Source organism: Drosophila montana, unplaced genomic scaffold, assembly GCF_035044405.1.
Source record: "Drosophila montana isolate Dmon_TW-CO22-7 unplaced genomic scaffold, ASM3504440v1 contig_3200_1, whole genome shotgun sequence".
Classification (NCBI taxonomy): Eukaryota; Metazoa; Arthropoda; class Insecta; order Diptera; family Drosophilidae; genus Drosophila; species Drosophila montana.
In genome coordinates this window covers 6,713,990-6,734,809 of record NW_026998080.1, presented here as the reverse complement: position 1 = coordinate 6,734,809, position 20,820 = coordinate 6,713,990, and the positions used below count along the sequence as shown (strand labels likewise).

Here is a 20,820-nt window from a genome sequence, read left to right as displayed (position 1 = left end):
TTGGTTAATGGCTTTGATTCGTTGGCGAATTCGTGTTAGTCGTATGGCTGTTTGGTAAAATATTTAATGGTGCGTTTAGCTTTTTTTGATGTCGAGCTTTGAATGCGAGCGAACTCAACCTGAAAGTATGCAGCACAGATTGTCAGCGCATGCAAAATGGCTGATTTTAATTTCCTGTCCATGTCAATCAGTGCGCCGAGCAGCCCACGAGAGACCTTGAACGTGAAACATGCCTGCTGTGTGCGCGTGTGTGTGTGTGTGTCTGTTCAAGCTCACGTGTGTGCACATTGCGAGTAAAATACAAATTGAATATTCATTAATGCTTGGTGAACGCTGTAGCGAGTGCGAAGCAAACGAGAAACAGATTGACTATACATATGTATGGGATATATGGTCAGCATTATAACTGGCACCAGGCACATCCCACTGTACATTAACTGGCCAAGAGTCGATCTAACTGCTGGTTGTCGTCGGCTTTGGCCATTAGGTTTTACTTTTATTGCCGGTCGTGTCGTAAATTAACACAAGTTGCAGCAAAAACTGTACCAACAATAAACACACATAAAATAAACAGGCCCTGCTGTCGTCGAGCAGAAACGGCTGCACGAGGCTGACGACAACAGACGCATTTAGCTTGAAAACGAAACGTTAAACAATATAACCACTGCCAAAGCGAGTCGGCACAAAGGCCACGCCAGAAATGACTGAGCAATCAATGTACGGCAGGGGGCAGCTGTCGAAGGGGTGACAGCTTCATTGCCACCGCGACACAACAGAGTCTTTGGCCTGTGGGCCCCATTGTCGCACCACGGCACCGCGGCACCGCATCGCCACATACACGCACGAATTGTCAGTCAGTCAGGCGATGGTAAAACGGTCGTGTCACGCGCCCATTGTGCCATAACAATGCAATACATATGCACACATACGTGAGCGTGGATAGTTGTGAAATGTTTAAGATGTTGCCTGATGTCTGCGCTGCTCAACCTTGACACTTGACGGCCAAGGCTGATAAATTATACGCTTGGCAGCAGAGTTTTAGCCGCGTTGCCAGACAATGCTGCATTTGCTGCTGCCTTAAAAGTCGCTTGTGCCTGGCCACTGACAACTGTCGCCATAATTTACTTTTGCAGCTGCCCGGACAGCCCGGCAATCCGTGCATCAAACTTTGCTAACGATACTTGGGCAAACTGTCTAGTTGCCAGAGCAAAGTGCACGCACAGGCACAGCCTCAGTCTGTCTGTCCTTCAAGAGAGAGGGATATGAGAGAGTGACAGAGAGAGAGATAGAGCTGGGCAATAAAGCTCGCCTTGATTTAGCTCCGTTGGCCATTTGTTTTCATAAGGCAATGGGAACTGTTGCTTTTTCCGTGAATCACAATCAAAGCGCAGCAACAAAAGCACCATGCCATAAACAAACTCAAATCTACCCAAATCACCTGCACCAAAGAGATGAAAAGAAAAAAAAAAGCATTTTTTACAAAGAGACAAGAGACAGCAATAAAAGCATCTATCGGAAAACTTCAAAAGGTTCCACTTGGCAGGCATGAGACCAGCTCCAAATCAAGGCGCTGACAGTTTTCCTGTGGCAGGGGTAAAAATTCCGTGAATCTATGTTACATTTTAATACTGTCTGCTGCAGACGTAAAAGGGTATATTGGCTTTAAGCAGCGTCCATCTTTTTGTTCTCAAATTTTATTGAAGCTACCGATTCCACATTTATTATAAATGCCGCTCCAGGCAAGCAAAAAGAAAGAACTCCAGAAATGCCAGCTTTTATATTTATTGTTTGATTTATGCTCCTGTGACTAGGGTAGGCCGCAGTCGTTGACTGCCGACTGTATGCTGGTACTTTATTTTCTTTAGATTGGCAAAAGGTTTAATGTGAAGGCTGTTCTCATATTGCGAATGACCCTGGGTACAGGTATTCTGTTTCATCAGTTGATGGAAATCCCTACATTACGGAATTCTAAGGAAATTCATTTTGTTTTCGGTTAAATCACATGTTTTGTATTCAATTGCAACTAGTAATTAAATTAAATGTTTATTTTATTTTAGTCATAATAATATAAGCAAAAAAAATCAATTTATTATCAATAATGTTCCAATTAAAAAATGTGTGTATGCAATTATGGCAAATTATATGCGATTATGCTTACAACATTTGACCGCAAGCCATAAAGTAAACTGCTAGGCTAAAATATGCCCTGTAATTGACACAAAAAATAAATTTAAAATTTCTTAAATTTAGCTGTAACAAAATTCAGAAATTTAACCCGTTTGAAAGCTGTCGCCTTTTCAGCTCTAGCTCTATCCAGCTGCAATCGGTCAATTAAATTTGTGCACAACTGACAGTTCATAAACCAATCTACGCCTGTCGATGATTCATGACAGCCGAAATTGGTGTGTAATTGAACGAATTGGACATATCCGAGCAGCAAACCCAGCCAAAGCCAAAGCAGTGGTTGACGTATGTATGTTCGGATGTGGCCAGTGTGGATGCCTACTTGCTGTTGCCTGTCAATCAACTGGACATTGCCATTTAAGGTTGCTCAATAATAGATACGTTTCGTTAGGCCGCAATCTACCAAGTTAATTAATGATTAACACGCAACAGTCATAACTAATTTACTGTGAAACCAAAGAGCAGCCAATTGCACACCACACACACTCACACTCTCACACACTAACGCGCATAGAACAATGTACATGGCGTGCTGTTTACTGTGCGTATGCGTGTTTTGCGGGGCGTGGCACTGACCGAACGACAAAATAACTAAATCGTTTAGCAAGAGGGCGTGGCTAAACTGGCCGCCAGTTGACCTCCAGTTATCGTTCGGTGCCTGCGTTTAATGACTCTTTAAATGAAATTTCGATTTTTAATTGGGCGCTAGAAGCTGCCACTTGAAGGACTACACGAAAGAAATGCACAGTCAATTAGATTGATTGCCTTTGCGGGCTGGTCGTTGTCGACCAATACAGGTAATGAGCCATAAACAGTTGCTAATTAATTGGTCAGCTGGCAATGCAATTAGTAGACTTTGCAGCACTTCAGAGTTTCGCCTGGATCGGACGTAGCCAAACCTTGACTAGATGGCCGTCCAATCAGTTCATTTTGCTATTTTTATTTTTTTTCATACGATACGCTTAAATTATAATTCCACAATTTGCAAAATCGCACGATTTCCATGAAGGGGCATGGGGCCACATAAGCCGACTAAGCACTCGTCTCACATAATTAATGGAAATTAAGTTGATTGCGGCGAGTTAAATTGAATTAAACATTTGCATTTTTCTAGTCTACCATATACATGCATACATACGCATATATTTGCTGTGCAGCCTGAGTTTACCTGAGTTTTTAATTACATTTGCTTATGTAAGCAATTTCACGCATAAAGAGCTTACATAAAATATAATTAAATTGAGCGCCCACATGGCGTATACATAATTCAGCTGGCGATTAAGTAGTTATGAAATAATTATGCAAATTCTCAACCTGACCCTGACATCCGCAAAACCAAAGCAAACAAATGCAAAATACACAAAACCCAAATCAAAAGAAACACCAGCAGCTGGGCTTATTGGTAGTCTGCCAGGTAAATACATAATCGCAATATTCCCCGGTTGCCTACTTTTGGGGGCCGCCAAAAGTTTCGAACGCCAGCCACACATTTTTAGCGTATTAAAGCATATCTTAATGCCCAGCCCTTTGTGCACTGTCCGGCTGCACGGCTTAGGTCTGGAAAACTTTAAACAATCTCTTGGCAGGCAAACAAATAACAACAAACTGAAAGGCAAAACAAGTGCCAAGTGGGAGCCACGGTTCAGGCATTTGCTGTTCAACTACTTGAAAACAGTTTGCTGTTCTTGTTTGTTTTCGTTATTGCCCAGCTGCCAAGCTGGCTGCCAAGTGCGGCAAGTGAGATCGTGTGAATGGGTCCAGCTAGCAGCTAGCAGCTGCAGTTATCAGCCTGAAGCTGACTGAATTTGCATGCATAAAGCAGAAGCGCGCACTTAGCTCATTAGCCAGTTGCCCATTTCAAAACCCCTGTGCAACGCAATTTGCATGCAAAATACATTTTTGGGGGGGACTGGCAAATTAGACCCACGGCTGACGAAGGTGCCGCATAGTTTACCTACAACACAAACAAATTCTGATTCGGATTCACATTCATGATGTGCGTGCCACAAAACGCATGCAATTAAAAGCATAATCAGAATCAGCGACGGAAACAATTAAGTCGAATGAAGCGTATAATTATTTATTCTGTGTGAATGCGAATGTTTCATCACACACACAAACACACACACACGCACAGTCGCACGCTTATTAAACGCAAGTTAGACAAATCCCCTTAATGGCATTAAATATGACCATTTCCGGTTTTCTTGTGCGAGCGTCTCGTCGCACTCATTTTTCTTTTGTAGCCCAGCGGAGCAGGACATGCTTTCGCAACGGTGCGTATGCGGAGTGCGGCAACGACTGATGAAAGAAATTTGCGAAATTAATTAGGCGTTAATTGTAATTTTGAGCAAACAAAAAGAGTTTAATTAATTTACCTAACAACGAAGCGGAATGCAGAGCGCAAAATATGTAAGCAAAAGTTGGCAACGCACTCAACGGCAGCCAAACACAATTTCACACTTCGTCTGGCGCCCATTGTGCCCAACCAGAACTCTGGCCTATGCCGTACTCCTAGTCGTATGGGGCATTTTTTGTGTTGCCAACGCCCGCTGCGTTACCCTACTCCCGTCTCCGACGGCGAGTCAGGTTTCATCTCAGACGCTATCTCTAGGTCTGACTTTAATGTTTGTTCTTTTTTTTTTTTTTTGCTTTTAATGTTCACTTTTGCTGACTTTTTGACTGAGTTTTCTTGCCGCCCTTCTGTGTCGGAGCCTGCTTAATTAATTGACTTGCTGCGCTCGAGCTGTAGCCAGGAACTGGCCCGGCTCTGCCAGCTGCTGGAAAATTAAGTCTCTGTGTTTTCATTTCGCTTTGTGCGTGCTCTGTCCATGGCATTTTTCCTTGCTCCTTTCCGGATGTGCCACAAAGTGCAACTGCCAATTGGCCGGAAAACTTTGCGAATTCAAAAATTGCGTGGCATATAATGCACAAAACAAGCGACAAGTAAACTACACATCATCGCTTTTGATTAACCAAACAAAAAGTTATAAAGTCAGCAAAAAATAAGATTAAAATTAAATGCTAAATTAACAAAAGAGTTAAATAACAACTTAAATGTTCAAGGAATGCAATTTTAAGATATCATTTTCAATTGATTTGGGCTAAAAAATTATTATAAATTGAAACTCAAAAAGACAAAATATATGCAACAATTATTTTACTGAAGAAGTGAGAAAATAATTGTTTTTTATATTAAGTTGCAAACAATTAATGACGTGAAATGAGAACAATATGTGCACATATGTGTACACAGTATGTAAAAAGAGATAAAGAGATATACATATATAAATAGATAAATAAATAAATAGATAGATATTCAACAATCCAACTAAAAAGAGCAATAACAATTCAATTATTAAACTCACATTTTGAATAGATTAAAGAGTTAAATATAAAGACTGTGTTTTTTAAATGTCATTTCATTTTAATAATACATTCTTAAAATGTTAATTTTGAAAAATTATTTATATTTTATCGATAATGTAAACACAATTTTCTAAATATACGTATATCAAGTTAGAGAGAAAGTTGCACTTATATTTTATTTGTTCATAGTTTGATATTTTTATTAGCGTGTTTTGCTCTAACCTTGGCTTTGGACTTTGTAAGAAATTAATAATATTATTATTGTTATATTCAACTATTCTTTTTGTTGAATAACATTTGTTTGTAGTAGTTACATATTTCACGCCTTTTTTTTCCAACTTCCCCTCCAATTTAACTGAATGTGTTTTCGAAACATATTAGGTTCAAGCTGTGTGCAGCTGTTTATGCGCTGTCGGGTTTTTATTTTTTATAACCGAGCTCTCAGTGTAATTGAATTGAATCGAGACCTTTTAACCCCATGTACGCCACTATTCAATTGCTGTCCGGGGGGAATAAAATGGCGACGGGCCGTGGCAACGTGCAGCAGCCAATGCAAGGCACAACAACAACAACAACAACATCAGCAGCAGCAACGCATTTGCACGCTACGTTAAAATTGTGCAGCTAACTGAGTTGGGTTGAGTTAAGTTGAGTTCAAAGGCCAGTTGGAGGATATTATTTTATAATAAGTGCCCGAACAACATATGTATGGGCTTTGGGCGTTCCATTCATTGAATACCTATTTACAATTGAATTGCCAGGGGGCGGTTGCATATCAATTGCATTACGCATACGACCGAGTGGCTGAATGCATGCATGGCATGCCATACGATTGGCGTTTCACATCTTCACAAATTCCACTTGCTGGTATTGTTTGTTTATGCAAATCGATCAATCAATAGCAAAGAACTGAACAAGGTCAAAAAGCCGTACCTAGCCCTGTTGGGGGCTTAGGCGAACAAGGCCGGATCGGCCTAAAATCGTATCAAACCATGCAGATTGAAGGCATTTCTGGCGAATTGCAATATTGTTCCTCTTTGAAATTCTCTTAAAGTTATGCTTCTATTTTATTTTGTCCCAACATAAAATATGAGAAATTCGAAGTATTTCCTTTTTTAAATAATGTTTCATGTGAGTGGTATTTGTAATAAATATTTTCCTTTAGGGCTGAAGTAATAAACCTTTACTTACCTTTTCTATGATTGTATTTTAATATCACATTTATCTAGTTTATTTGCACAGATTTTAAGCTCCACTTAGAATAATATATCTTTAGGCATTGTCATCGCCATTTGCATTTCACACTTTTCGAATATTTTTCGAATACTTTCACTTTCACTTTGCGCTTTGATACGTCCTTAAAGTCTCGCGCTACTGAACTCTGGTCCGTGAGGTTCTGAGCCTCTGTCTGATTATGGGTTTAAACGCTGGATTCTCCAGCTGGCACACAACTACGAACCGCCGCGTTTTAAAACGTACTGCACATCGTTGGCCGGAGTCCAAGTCCGAGATTCGTTTACGGCAACGTCGTCTACGGTAATTCACCACGGCGAACACGAGCCGGACACGAGCAAACGCTCGGCTCCGACATGTGGGTCTGTGGAGCAATAGCGAAAGCTGAACATCCGAAAAGTGAAAGCATCAGCACGGATTGATATTGAGGCAGGTTAGTAAGTTCGTTGGAGCCCTTTCTCTCGCTCTCTCTCGCTTTCTCTCGCGAGGACTTGTCGGCTTATTCCTGCGATGTTTTCTGATTACATTGGAAGTGCGATGTTATTGGCCAGTGATAAGAAGCTGCAGTTTCAAAATTAAACTGTTGCGTGCATGTACAATTATATATAATCAAATTTAAAATTTTTATTATTATTTTAATGTATTTTATTATTATAATTTTCATTATTATTTCCATTATTTGTATTATTTACATTTTTATTATTATTATTTTTATTATTATTAAGTTTGTTATAATTATTATTTCTATTATTGTTATTATTATTATTATTATTTATATTCTTATTACTATTATTATATTATTAATTTTATTATTATTATTTTTCTTTCTGCCTTCTTATGCTATCCAAATACGGTTTGTTATAAACTTTGTTATTCACATTTTTATCGTTCAGGCTGGCAGCGGAAATAATAAAATTAAATTAAATAAAACTCGTCCAAAGAAACGTATAAAATTGTATGATAAGCCTATGTTGATTTTAAAATTAAAGAGCTCCCACAAACGGACAGTTATTCAAATAATTTTAGTTTAAGTCGAACAATGATAATTAATATAAGTAATAGAAAAGGCAACACGGCGTCTAAGCAAGACGCCTCTGCAAAGAATTCTTTAATTGTAAATCATTCGACTGAGCGAAATGCTATGTTTTGATTACACACAGCCTCAGTTTCCAGGGCATGCGCAGAGCACTCGGAGCTACAGAGGCACAGCTGTTGAGCATTGTCCGGTGTGGTGAATACTGATCCCACTGATAAGAACTGATAAGAATGCAATGCTGCAGGTGCAGCAGTGGGCACGGCAACAACAATAACAAGGCGCCGAGCTCGCATTGCAAGTGGAATAATTACATCATGATTTAATCAGCGCGGATGCCACAAGTCGAGTAACTGGCAAATGCCCGGGTGAAGGCAGCATTATGAGAGGGCAAAGGGTAACGGAGGTTGCCAGCAAACTACTAAATGAGCTGCGTTACAGACGCAATTAATGAGCAGCGGTGTACAATTAGGGAACTGCCTCAATTATGTAGTCCGCAACAGTCGGCGCCGGCAGATGCGAGCAACCCTTCGCACTTGCCCTACAATTTTCCAAGTTGTTGTCATGGTTGTTGTTGTTGTTGCATGTGATGGGGCTGCTTTTAATAGCAAATTTGTGGCCGTTGTGACCGTTTTTTGGCTCTGGTTAGACAAGGCCAGCTAAGGACAGGGGCAGCCTTTTAATTATGATAATTACATTGTTGTCGAGCTCATTTTCTGTCAGCAGCGCTGCCGACGATGGCCGCTGCGTGTGGCATCTGCTGCGATTTGTACGGTTCGGAATTCACTGCACCATCCCCTCACACATTCTCCAGTCTCTCAGTCGCTAAACTATTTAATGCATCTTGCTGAATTTTCTGCATGCTTGCTGCCTGCAAAAATTCATGGTCTACCGGTTCACCGGCATAATGCATGCCAAGCATCATTTTAAGTGCCTTATTTAAGTTATTATGATTAAAACTCTTAATGAGAAAAGGTGCTAAAGCTGCCTTTACGTGAATATCAATTCACTTGCAATTCTTAGCAAGTTGAAGCTTGGAAAAGCGGACAAGGCGCTTGCAATTCTAGAGTCGATAGCAAAATTTGTTTTGACGAAAGGTTTTTGTGAAAGCTCTAAAAATAACTCTTTTGATATTGCAAGGCGAAAGATAGCGAAAGTAAAATATTATTAAATGCTTTAAAACACCTTTAAAATCAATTCAATACTTATTTCTGGTTGAAGTATTATTGATTGCAGCTGATTTAATAGTTATTTAAAATCTCAATCCTCATTTCTTAATGTGCAATATTCAAAGTAAAATCAAACAAAATGACTTTATTAATTGGCTCTCTTCAAAGCTGATCTGCCAAAGCTCGTGACCAAGCTAATGGCTGTAGTCAGCGTTAGGGTAAAAATACATAGATATGCATACAATATGATAGTTTATAAATTCGAAAAAAAAAGAAGAAAATAGTGGAAATGGCGCATCTAATTGTGTTTTTATGACAATGGGTTGCCGGCGAACACCGAACGGATCTGTTGAACAAAATTCTTTCTGCATTTGCGAGTAATTGGATTCTGGTTTGAATAGTCTGTCGCGGCTGCCCTGGAGTCTAGCATGGTTTTTGCCATGGTTTAAGCAAACTTTTTGGCACACACAGTGAAAATGGCTTGAAGCCAAGGTTACTTGGCGAAAGCGCAAATGAAATGACGTGCCGCACAAATTAAGAGCACGCTTTGCGATTCCGGCAATGCGAATATGGTGTGGCACAACACATACATGTATGCATATGTGTACATATTTTGTTGTTGGCAAGCCGCCATTTTGATATTCGTGCAACAATTTATGGGTCTGCCACCAATATTGCAACATGTTTTTGGTTGACACAATGTGAACGGTCGTGTGCGTATTTGCCTGAGCATGCTAATTGCATGGCCCATCAACGCGATTCCGGGTCCGTCAGAGCTGGCAGCGCGTTTGCTTTAGTTTTCAAATTCAACCATCAACTTATCAAAAGCTCCATAACTTTTTGGCTGCTCTAGGGTGGGAAAATGTCATGCGAAATTCGACAATGAGCGCACATAAATTCTGTAGCACACTTTTAAGCGCTGCGCTGTATATTTGACATGCGACAAAACCGCTGACAATGGCAACAAAATCCAAACGAGCACTCGTGTCTGTTTTATTAATTATCAAAAGCACTTTTTTTCGCATATTTTCTTTTACTTTTTTTGTTGTTGTTATCCATGTGTGCTGCCACAAAGCAAAGTTGTCGCATTGCAAACCTGAAACTTTGCTCTATGATTTCATGTGTTTTTCCATAGAGGACATTATAATTTTGTCGGTAAATTTGCGACCTATCCGACTTTTTAAGGGTATATTTATTCTTCTGCGGGTATATATATTCGTAGCCATGTTTATCTCTCTCTCTATACTGACGGACATAGATACAACCGTTCGCTATTAGGATCTTGTATTAAAACCTTTTCCCCATTCAAGATATCATCATCAGATCGGGCTGCCATTCTATATGGCCTCTATGCGAATAATCAATTTAAAGTAACCCATTTCTTAGCCACACTTCTTTAATCTTCGGCTTACGGAAGATAGATACAATCAATGTAATCACATGAAAGTCCTAAAGTGGTTCTTTGTTTCGTTTATGCAATATTCGAAAAAAAAAGTCTGGATTTTTAGGAGGTTTGCATCTAAAAACGTAAACTCGGCTATCAATCATATTAAAGGCTCAAGAGACAAACACAAACACAAACTATGCATCGCATACAGTTTCGTTGAGCCCGTTGGTAAACATTGGCTATTCTTCCTCAATGTGGCCATGAAGCAACATCCTTTGCCTGGTGCCAGCAATTCGCAGGAAGTAAAACTTTGACAAAAAACAAGCGTATGATATAACAAAGTATTACAAAGAGTAAATAAACAGAATGTAACTGGCTAAAGCAGACTATGTGGAAGGAAAAAAGCACACGAAATGGCCAGCAAAAAATTGTGTGGAGAATTATTCCACTTTAATTACAGTACATACAATTGCTCAAACAACGTTAAGATAGAAATATAGAAGAACATATTGTTTACATCTATGTCAGGATTTGCATATATTTGACAGTCCTCATTTTGTTTTTAAATTCACAGAGGCAGAACTTATACCCTTACTTTAAATTCCTAGTTTCCGCCTTGAATTTAATAAAGCAACAACAGAATTCTCAATTAATCTGTTTTGGCATATTTCAAACAATTTCGACAATTTTAATATATAATACTATTTAGCCGATAAATTGGTCTTAAATTATATTAAATGCCAAACAGTTCAACCTGAATTATTACAGCTGCAAATGGGCAAAAAAAAAGTGAATTAAAAACAAATCGTAAAAATTGGCACAAAAAAAATGCTTTTGAATGGAATCACGGTTGCGAACTGCCGGATATACGGCTAAATGGAATTTAAATGCTGGCCCAGCCGAAAAAGTTTTGTTAGTTCAAAGGGAAAGCATTTTATATTGAAATTGTAATTATTGTAATTGATGCGGACACACGCTAGCGTGGCTATAATTACTTAATTACATAATCAATTTTAAAAACAATTATAGAATCAATTTAGAATATTGAGACACCAGCAAATGGCTCAATCAGCAGCAGAACGTCGAAGGTGGACAACGCCATGATCATCAACAGCTTGAGTTTTTTCAGGAGTCACTGGACAGTCTGGAGTGTACTTGGAGTAACCTACAGGCAGACCAAATGGATGCAGCCCTACATAGTCTATAGTCTCGCGGTTAACCTGTTGGTAACCGTTTGGTATCCGCTGCATCTGGGCTTAATGCTCTTTAAGAACGCCAGCCTTACGGAAGACATCTTGAACCTAACGACATTTGCTACCTGCTTCGCCTGCTCGCTTAAGTTTTCCATTTACGCCTACAACTTTGACAAGGTCCAGCGAATGGAGCAGCTGTTAAGGCAACTGGACTTGCGGGTCAAGAGTGCGGCAGAGAAAACCATCTACAGCCAGCTGAGAACCCAGCTGAGAAACATTCTGTTTGTCTTCATTGGCATCTATCTGCCTGCTGGTGTTTTTGCCGAATTGGCATTTATTTTCAAGGATGAGCCTTCTCTCATGTATCCGGCTTGGTTTCCTTTCGATTGTGTCAATTCCACACGAAACTTTTACATTGCCCACGTGTATCAGATTGTGGGAATTGGTTACCAATTGATGCAGAACTATGTGAATGATTGTTTTCCGGCAGTAGTCTTATGTCTGATCTCGGCTCACATTAAAATGCTCTACGTGCGCTTAGAGCAGGTGGGAGTGGACGATGCCGAGGACGCTGAGTATCAGCTGGAGACATGCATAACCGATCACAAGCGTTTGTTGGAGTAAGTAACATCTCAACCTGTTCGGAGTGCGGTATTTATGTAGTTGTATTTGCTTACAGACTGTTTCAGACAATCGAGTCCTTCATGTCTTTGCCGATGCTCATTCAGTTCGCTGTGACTGGGTTAAATGTCTGCATTAGCATTGCGGGGCTTCTCTTTTTTGTTACCGAGCCCGTGAGTATAGTATATTTCTTCTTCTACGCAATGGCCATGCCGCTGGAAATCTTTCCCATCTGCTACTACAGCACAGACAATGAGCTCTGGTTTGGAAATCTGCACTATTCGGCATTCAGCTGCAATTGGATATCGCAGCATCGGAGTTTTAAGAAGAAACTGATGCTGTTTGTGGAGCGCTCATTGAAAGGGAGCACAGCACTGGCTGGTGGCATGCTACGCATTCATGTGAACACGTTTTTCTCAACTCTCAAATTCGCCTACTCACTATTCACCATCATAATACGCATGCGAAAATAAATGTTATGAACATATAACTGAATAACCAAGATATATCTATAAATAGATCTATATATATATATATATAGACATATGTACAAACTCGCATTAATACTTACCATAATAAGAACCTTGCATTTAAAACTAATGCAACACATTAAAAACTATTGGAAATTTATATTGCAATTTATTCTATGCCTGGCCATTAGAAAAGTGGCATGGCAAAGTTGATTTTAAATACTTGTATAAATTTATAATTTAGTCAGCTAATAAAAAGATTTCACAAGTTCTTGGCCAAAGTCTTTAAGGTACGGAGATACGGTCGTTGCAGTTTTTTATTAAAATTTTGTGTGCATGAAAAAAACTTGGCAGACATCTTTTTATTGATATTTACTTTCACTTAGATTATAGAATTTTACATCTAGGGATTTCCGACATTCTAATTTTCAATTAGGATAAGTTTGATGTTTAGTTGAGGCGAAAAACGTTTCTTCATTTAACGACAGGTTGTATTTATTTCTGGCTGTAAAATTAGCTCATATATTCATAAATGCAGCATATCCTGAAGTCCTAAAGGTCGTATCTATAAACCTGATAAAGCTTTTGACAATGTGAACATAAGTGAGCATATACTTACACATTACTTAAGTGATTTGTCTATAAAATAAATCTATAAATATATATTCACAAATATTATAATATGACATATGACAATTTAAAGTACATCAGTTAGATAATTCCAAAAGTAGAGTTAGTTCTCAATGGAACACTCAAACTAACTTGAAACACAAACGAAGTTTTAACTTTTATTTGAAATCATAAATATCTATTCAAAAGGCGATTACTAAATGAAAGAGCTAACGAGAGAGAGAAAGTAAAAGAGACAGAGAAAGTTAATAAAACAAAACTTTTTTCTGCAGACAACGGTGCTATAGGAAATACGATGTGTTTGTGCGTGTGCGTATGTGTATGCGTATGTGTGTATGTGTGTGTGTTTTGTTGTACACATTTATCTCAAGAGCTTAAAGTAAAAGATAGTGGTCCAGTTCCAGAGCCTGATGTTACTTTGCACAAATTTTATTGAGGCGTTGCTTGATGGAAGTCCCTTTTTCGTTGATCATTTAAATGCTCTAGCGTTCACCTACAATTGGGAATATTATTTGCAATTTTAAGTTCAATTCATACCAGCTTTTAATATAAATGGGTAAAAAGGGTATTATGTATTTGTGCAAATGTATGTAACAGGCAGAAGGAAGAATCTCCGACCCCATAAAGTATATATATTCTTCATCAGCATCAACAACCGAGTCGATCTAGCCATGTCCGTCTGTCTATCCGTCCGTCTGTCTATCCGTCCGTCTGTCTATCCGTCCGTCTGTCTATCCGTCCGTCTGTCTATCCGTCCGTCTGTCTATCCGTCCGTCTGTCCGTCCGTCCGTCCGTCTATCCGTATGTATGAACGCAAGGATCTCAGAATCTATAAGAACTAGAGACTTGAAACTTTAGCTGTAGTCCTCCTAGGGCCCGCGCAGATTGCAGTTTGTATCCGATATTCGAAAACTTGCCCCGTTTCCAAGTAATCGATAAAAATCGATATCGAAATCCTGTTTTTTGAGCAATTTTGGTAAATAATAAGAGCTAAAATCACCAAACTGGACATATAGTTTCTAGAATAGTATATATATGTATCAAGTATCTTTCATTTTATACCTATCGCCTGTCGGAAGAAGAGGGTTCAGGGTATCCCCTAGTCGGTAGCTCCCGACTAGAACCTCTTACTTGTTGTTATTATATTTATCTTGCATTCCAACAAACCGACAGTTTTCTGCACACATTTGAGCCAATCCGATTTGCCAGCTCGTCCTTCTTTGTCTTTATAATACCATCTCATTGTTAAGTGTATAAGTGAAGCTATAAATAATTAAAGTAAGATTGCTCTGCTTAATAGTGTTTTAAGCGAAGATTCGCTGTTCTTTACTGGAAAGTTAATATTATCTGCTTTTTGTCTGCGATTTTTCTCAAAAATTATATAGATTCTCATTTACAACTCCCTGCAGTGCACTTGAACCCAGAACTAAAACTAAAACTATAATCGATCTGTCTGCATTATAGAGTGTGAAGAATACCAGCTGGTCTGGGCTAGTCGCTTTTAAAACCCTGAACCCATTAAAAATGGGTAAAAAGGGTATAATGTATTTGTGCAAATGTATGTAACAGGCAGAAGGAAGCATATCAGACCCCATGAAATATATATATTCTTGATCAGTATCAACAGCCGAGTCGATCTAACCATGTCCGTTTGTCTGTCCGTCCGTCCGTCTGTCCGTCTGTCCGTCCGTCCGTCTGTCCGTCCGTCCGTCTGTCCATCTGTCCGTATGTAAGAATGCAAAATTCTCAAAACCTATAAGAGCTAGAGACTTGAAATTTTGGCTGTAGGCTTTCCTAGTGCCCGCGTAGATCGAGTTTGTTTCCGATATTCGATAACTTTCCCCGTTTCAAAGTAATCGATAAAAATCGATATCGAATTCCTGTTTTTTGAACAATTTCGGCAGATAATATGAGCTAGAGCCACCAAACTTGACATGTAGCTTCTAGAATAGTAGATATATATCAATTATTTTTTATTTTATACCTATCGCCTGTCGGAAGAAGAGGGTTCAGGGTATCCCCTAGTCGGGAGCACCCGACTAGAACCTCTTACTTGTTAAATATTAATTATAACAAAAGCAACTACAAATATTTGAATCTAAAGTGATCGACTGAGAGATACCCCATAAATTGTACTATTTAGATCAAACAATAATTTGATTGTACCTAAAAATTTAGATAAATGTTTATAAGGAGTCACAAAGCTTCATTTATGTCGATATTGTATGGTCGATATGATATTTAGAAACGGTCGCTGATGCTTATTCGCATTTTTGGCTCTTTGTTATATCTGTGGAGCTTTTTCTTGTCTGCTAAAAACAGTGACTTCCTCTTATAAGATGTTTTAGGGTATAATAATTGATAGGGCCACGCAAACGCCAATTATAATTATGTAATTACATAATCATTAAAAACATGTCCTAAAACCATATAAAAAGGAACCACCTCTACCAAAAGAATCCGAGTCAGAACTTTGAGCCGTTCACCATGCTCATCAATAGCTTAAGTTTCTTTAAAAGCCACTGGGCAGTCTGGAAACTAGTTGGATTAACCTTCAGGCAGACCAAATGGACACAACTCTACATCGTCTATAGTCTCATGTTAAACCTGTTCGTCAGCATCGGCTTTCCGCTGCATCTGGGATTATCGGTTTTTAGAAACAAGAACCTCTCGGATGATGTCTTGAACCTAACGACATTCGCCACCTGCTTGGCATGTTCCCTAAAGACCGCAATATATGCCTACAACCTTGATAAGGTGAAGCAAATGGAGCAACTGCTGAGTCAGCTGGACTTGCGGATCAAGAGTGCGGCAGAGAAAACCATCTACAAAAACCTGAAAGCCCAGCTGAGAAACATTCTCTATGTCTTCATTGGCATCTATTTGCCTGCTGGAGTTTTTGCCGATTTGGCTTTTATATTCAAGGCAGAACGCAGCCTCATGTATCCTGGCTGGTTTCCATTTGATTGGCTCAACTCAACGCGCAACTTCTACATCGCCAGTGCGTTTCAGATTGCGGGCGTTAGCTTTCAGTTGACGCAGAACTATGCGAACGACTGTTTCCCAGCCGTAATGTTGTGCTTGATCTCAGCTCATATAAAGATGCTCTACGTGCGCTTCGAGCAGGTGGGAGTGGATGAAGCCGAGGACGCTGAGGATCAGCTGGAGGCATGCATAACCGATCACAAGCGTTTGCTGGAGTAGGTTACATCGCGAATGCATCCTCTGCAGTATTTAATTTCCTTTGTTCGTTTGCAGACTGTTTCGCACCATTGAGTCCTTCATGTCGCTGCCCATGCTGATTCAGTTCGCGGTGACTGGGCTGAATATATGTACTAGCATTGCGGGGCTGCTCTTTTTTGTTACCGAGCCGATGACACTCACATATCTCATATTTTATTCGCTGGGTGTTCCGCTGCAAATCTTTCCCACCTGCTACTATGGCACAGACATCGAGCTCTGGTTTGGCAAGCTGCACTATGCGGCCTTCAGTTGCAATTGGCTGGCACAGAGTCGGAGTTTCAAGAAGAAGCTGATGCTTTTCGTGGAGCGCTCACTGAAGCGCACCGTACCCATGGCTGGTGGGATGCTAACCATTCACGTGAGCACCTTCTTCTCCACACTCAAGTTCGCCTACTCGCTGTTCACCATCTTGATTCGCATGCGAAACTAATGGCCAGAAATAATGCCAAAGTCAATTGCATTACATCGCGGCACGTGAATGCACACCGAATGCAAATCATAAGCTGGCGAAATTCACTTGTTAAGCTCCCGAAACAATGGCGCAGCGGAAGCCACTCAACGTCCAGCGGCTTAATATGCCAAGTGGTTCCGCTGCACCGGAAGTTGCCACATGGCATCCTGCCAGTGGCAGCTAAAATTCGTTATGAAATTAGCCTTGTGTTTTGCGGATTGCTTGACTAATACACACACATATATGCACTGCCAGTGGGAGTCTTAGCTAATTGAAGCGTGTACATTAATTTAGCCTGGGTATTCTTTTTAGTGGATATTGCCGCGTGGCTGTTGCTAACCCGGTTTGTTGTTGTTGCCGCTCCTTTATTTATTTGCACCAAGATAAGACATTAAAAGACTTTCCGGGCTTTGGCCGGGCCTAATGCGCTTAAGTCGGCGCTAAGTCATGTTGAATCTGTAAAGCCAACATTGTAACATTGTAAAATGGCGAACCAAGCGGCCAACATCGGCCAACCAAAAAGGGCCAACTGGCAATCCGACCAATTTATAGCCAAAGGTCAGCTGCGGAAGAAGGTCCGCTGTTGGGACCCACGAGCAGCAGGAGTCTGGGCGCAAATCGATTTCGATGATGATGTTGGGCGCAGGCACTAAGTTGATTTGAATTTATAACAACACGCATTTGGCTCACTCACAAACACATTCAGCAAACGCCTCGGGACTGGCAACTAGTTTGGGATGCCGCTGATGGAGCGTATGCAAAGCACGTACCGCTGCCGCTGCCACGCCCACTTGCTGTGTAAATTCATTTCGTAGCAGGTACTAAATCGCTCACCAAATATGAGAGCTGCTTTAATTTTTAATCAAGGGAAGCCAACTCATGCGCCGCATCCCCTGCTGCGCACTTTTAAAAAAAGAAAACCCAACTCGAAATTTGCAATGAAACTACTTTTGTGCTTAAGCTCGACTGCCTGGCCAGACATTTAGAACGTTAAGCAGACTCAGCTGTATCTTTTGCCAAGTCAGAAATTATATTTCGCCAGTTGCCTCATTTACTTTGAGCTTGCAACAGTTTCTGTCGCCAATCTGTCGAGACCATCATCATAACCATCTTTATCATCTGCATCATCATCATCATCATCGTCGTTGTCGTCATTATCATTGGGCTGCGACTTTATCTGTCGCTCTCCAACTGTGTAAGTCATGCAAACTCCAACTCGAAAAAGTCCAGCAAGTCACTTTATTTAGTTTGGAGCAACTTACACAGCTCAAGTGGCCCATTCCATTGGCTCTGTGCATCGCAGTAATCGTCCTACCCGCCGGCTCTTTCTTTGCTTATTTGGGATTTAGCTGCCCGTGTCCTGTTGCTGCCTGGCTCCTCTTGCTGCTGCTCGCCTTCAGCCTCTCCCCTCTTCCACCTGCTGCCCGCCTTCTCCTGCTGCCCGCTGCCCGTCTGCAATTTGTTGCCATGTTAAATGTTAATACACTTTTTGCTGCTGCTGTGACAGCCACAAGTGGCCACTACACCTGATGGAGCCCAACTTGGACAAGACCATGTAGTAGCTGCATGTGTCAAAAAACGTCTTCAAAAATGGACAACAGGCATACAAAAATTAAGGCCAACTTTAAGGCTCGATTCGTTTAGCTTTAAACTGAAATTAGTTAAAGAAAGTGTCTTCGCCGAGAAAATAGTTGAGAACTTTGGCGTGGAATTAATAGTTTCCTTATGACGGGCGGACGCAACCCAAAAGTTTTTGCGCATATTGTCAAATTTCAAGTAAATCGAAAAATACGCAACTATGCATTTGCCCGGAAAACTTTTTGTCAACGTTTTGAGTTGGACGCACGCCCCACATCCATCCGTTTTTCCAAAACATTTCCATCGCTTTTCCGTTAACTAACTAACCCACGTGGCCTTGGCAAGGGCCGTTGGCGTCGGCGCACAGAAATGTACTCAACTAAATTACAGGCTTTCATAGTCTGCAAAATCTTTGGCATTTACACACACTCGCACACACACATATGCAGAGACTCATATAAAGCTAGAAATTTTACAAGCAACATAAGAAAGTCACTTAACGTAGCCGTTGGCGATGGCAATGGCACATTATGCGGCTGGGATCTCAATGTGGCGAGTGAAACTTAATTTCTCTGTGGGAAAATGTGAGGGCGAATCTTTGTGTGTGTTTGTTTTTGGGCCAGGCAAATACATAGGAAATATGTACATATACGGATTTTCTTAACGGGCTTGGCTTGTGTTTTTGGGTTGCGCCAGTGAAAACATTTGCCTAAACTATGCCATTAACATGTTAAACTTTCCGGGTACTTGTAATCGGCTGCCTGGTTATGCGGCTGGCTCGTCTGCCAGCTCTCCAACGCAGTCGGGCAGGCGCTGTTGCAGTCTCAGTCTCAGTCTCAGCCTCAGACTCTGTCTCTGGCAAATGAATGTTCTGGAGGGGCACGTAAATACTTGCCAGAAACTTGAGCGAATTAACAACAAAAGTTCGTCCTACTGCTGCTGATGCTGCTGCTGTGACGGAAAACTTTGGCTAAAATAACTGAAACTGCTGCTGGCAAGTGACAATAACAGGAGGCAAAGTGAAAGGCTTGACAGCGAGTGCCAAATGTCAAACAATTTGCGGTGGATGCCGCCCACGCCCCGACCCCCTCCAACCGCATCAACTGGGATCTATTTAAGGCGTATGCCCGAGGCGTCCACTGGCCGTTTATTAATAGCTGAAAAACTTGACGTGCACCAGCATCGGATTCGGGCTTGCGGCCCTGGCCATAAAAAGCAAAACACCATCCGCATAATGGCCGCTAAAGAGCCAACTAAATGTAGTCCGAACGACGAGTATAACTCATTATGGCTAATGAGTGTTATTTGTGCCTTGGCGCATAACAAACTCAATTTTGCATGAGAGAGTCGAGTCAGCGCCATAGCTCGGAATTAGTTTGACTCGAAGGCGCAGACAACTTGCCCCCACTCACATACACACACACACAACTGAATGTCAACTTTGGCTTTGGCAGCGGCTTACTTTTACTGGCATGGGCGGGCGTGCGACAAACATAATTACGCCCACATTTAAGGACTTTTATCTTCCGCCTGCCTGTTTTTCAGAAAAACTTTGCAAACAGATTTACACAATGTTGAGTTAAACGATTGCAATAAATTTCCTTCTGATTAAATGTGCTGATTACAAGCCGCCTGCAATTGACTTTAATCACATGTAAAAATGGCCCAAAAAAGAAAAACAATAAACGTCGCCCCAGGCATATGCAAATGTCAATAACAAATACGGCAAAGTATACAACAACAAAAAGAAAGAAAAAAATCGCACGCTTTTTCCAGGCCCCCGCGTTGGCCTGCTTTACATTACAAATACGTTGAGTATACGCGGCTTTGCCGCTGCCACACGGGCCAATTATTGCACGTGCCACGCCCTGAATGAGCCAAGCGGCCAGAATTGTTGTGAGTGTGGGGGCGTGGCTGACGCTCAGTTGCACGCCTCAATGAAGCTGGCGGATTTGCGTAAGGCAAACGTTACAATTGAAATTTCAAATGCGCTGCCTGCCGTCGTTGACAGCCTTTTATGTTGATGATGAAGATTCACCCCGCGGCCGACGCAGCTGTTCTCTCTGGCTTACACGGATTTAACGTATTGTCGAGCTGATAGCAATAGCTTCGCATGTCGGCCTACAAGCTCCCACACACACACACACACACACACACACACACACACCAACCCACACATGTAATTGATAACGTGTGATTTAATGTGTTTTTAACGCGTTTTAATGCGATTTCCAGTTAAATGAGGCGTGCCATTTTCAA

At 40.8% G+C, this 20,820-nt stretch overlaps 3 protein-coding genes across 4 annotated transcripts in view; 2 read left to right on the top strand and 1 right to left on the bottom strand.

Annotated features, from left to right (window-relative positions):
- LOC135432060 (probable G-protein coupled receptor CG31760) overlaps positions 1–6,981 on the bottom strand; it is a 58,349-nt gene extending 51,368 nt beyond the window's left edge. Inside the window, exon 1 of one of the 2 annotated variants that reach the window (XM_064687523.1) lies at positions 6,745–6,981. The gene's annotated coding sequence lies outside the window, so the exon portion shown is untranslated. The remainder of the gene's footprint in view (positions 1–6,744) is intronic. The other variant, XM_064687521.1, reaches the window with a different exon arrangement.
- Positions 6,982–11,457: 4,476 nt separating this feature from the next.
- On the top strand, positions 11,458–12,662 carry LOC135431765 (odorant receptor 59a-like). Its single transcript, XM_064687070.1, has 2 exons — positions 11,458–12,188; positions 12,248–12,662. Exons 1-2 carry the CDS (start codon positions 11,476–11,478, stop codon positions 12,660–12,662), a joined length of 1,128 nt encoding a protein of 375 aa, XP_064543140.1. The 5' UTR covers positions 11,458–11,475.
- A 3,114-nt stretch (positions 12,663–15,776) lies between these two features.
- On the top strand, positions 15,777–16,971 carry LOC135432528 (odorant receptor 59a-like). Its single transcript, XM_064688253.1, has 2 exons — positions 15,777–16,489; positions 16,548–16,971. Exons 1-2 carry the CDS (start codon positions 15,777–15,779, stop codon positions 16,960–16,962), a joined length of 1,128 nt encoding a protein of 375 aa, XP_064544323.1. The 3' UTR covers positions 16,963–16,971.
- Positions 16,972–20,820: the final 3,849 nt, after the last annotated feature.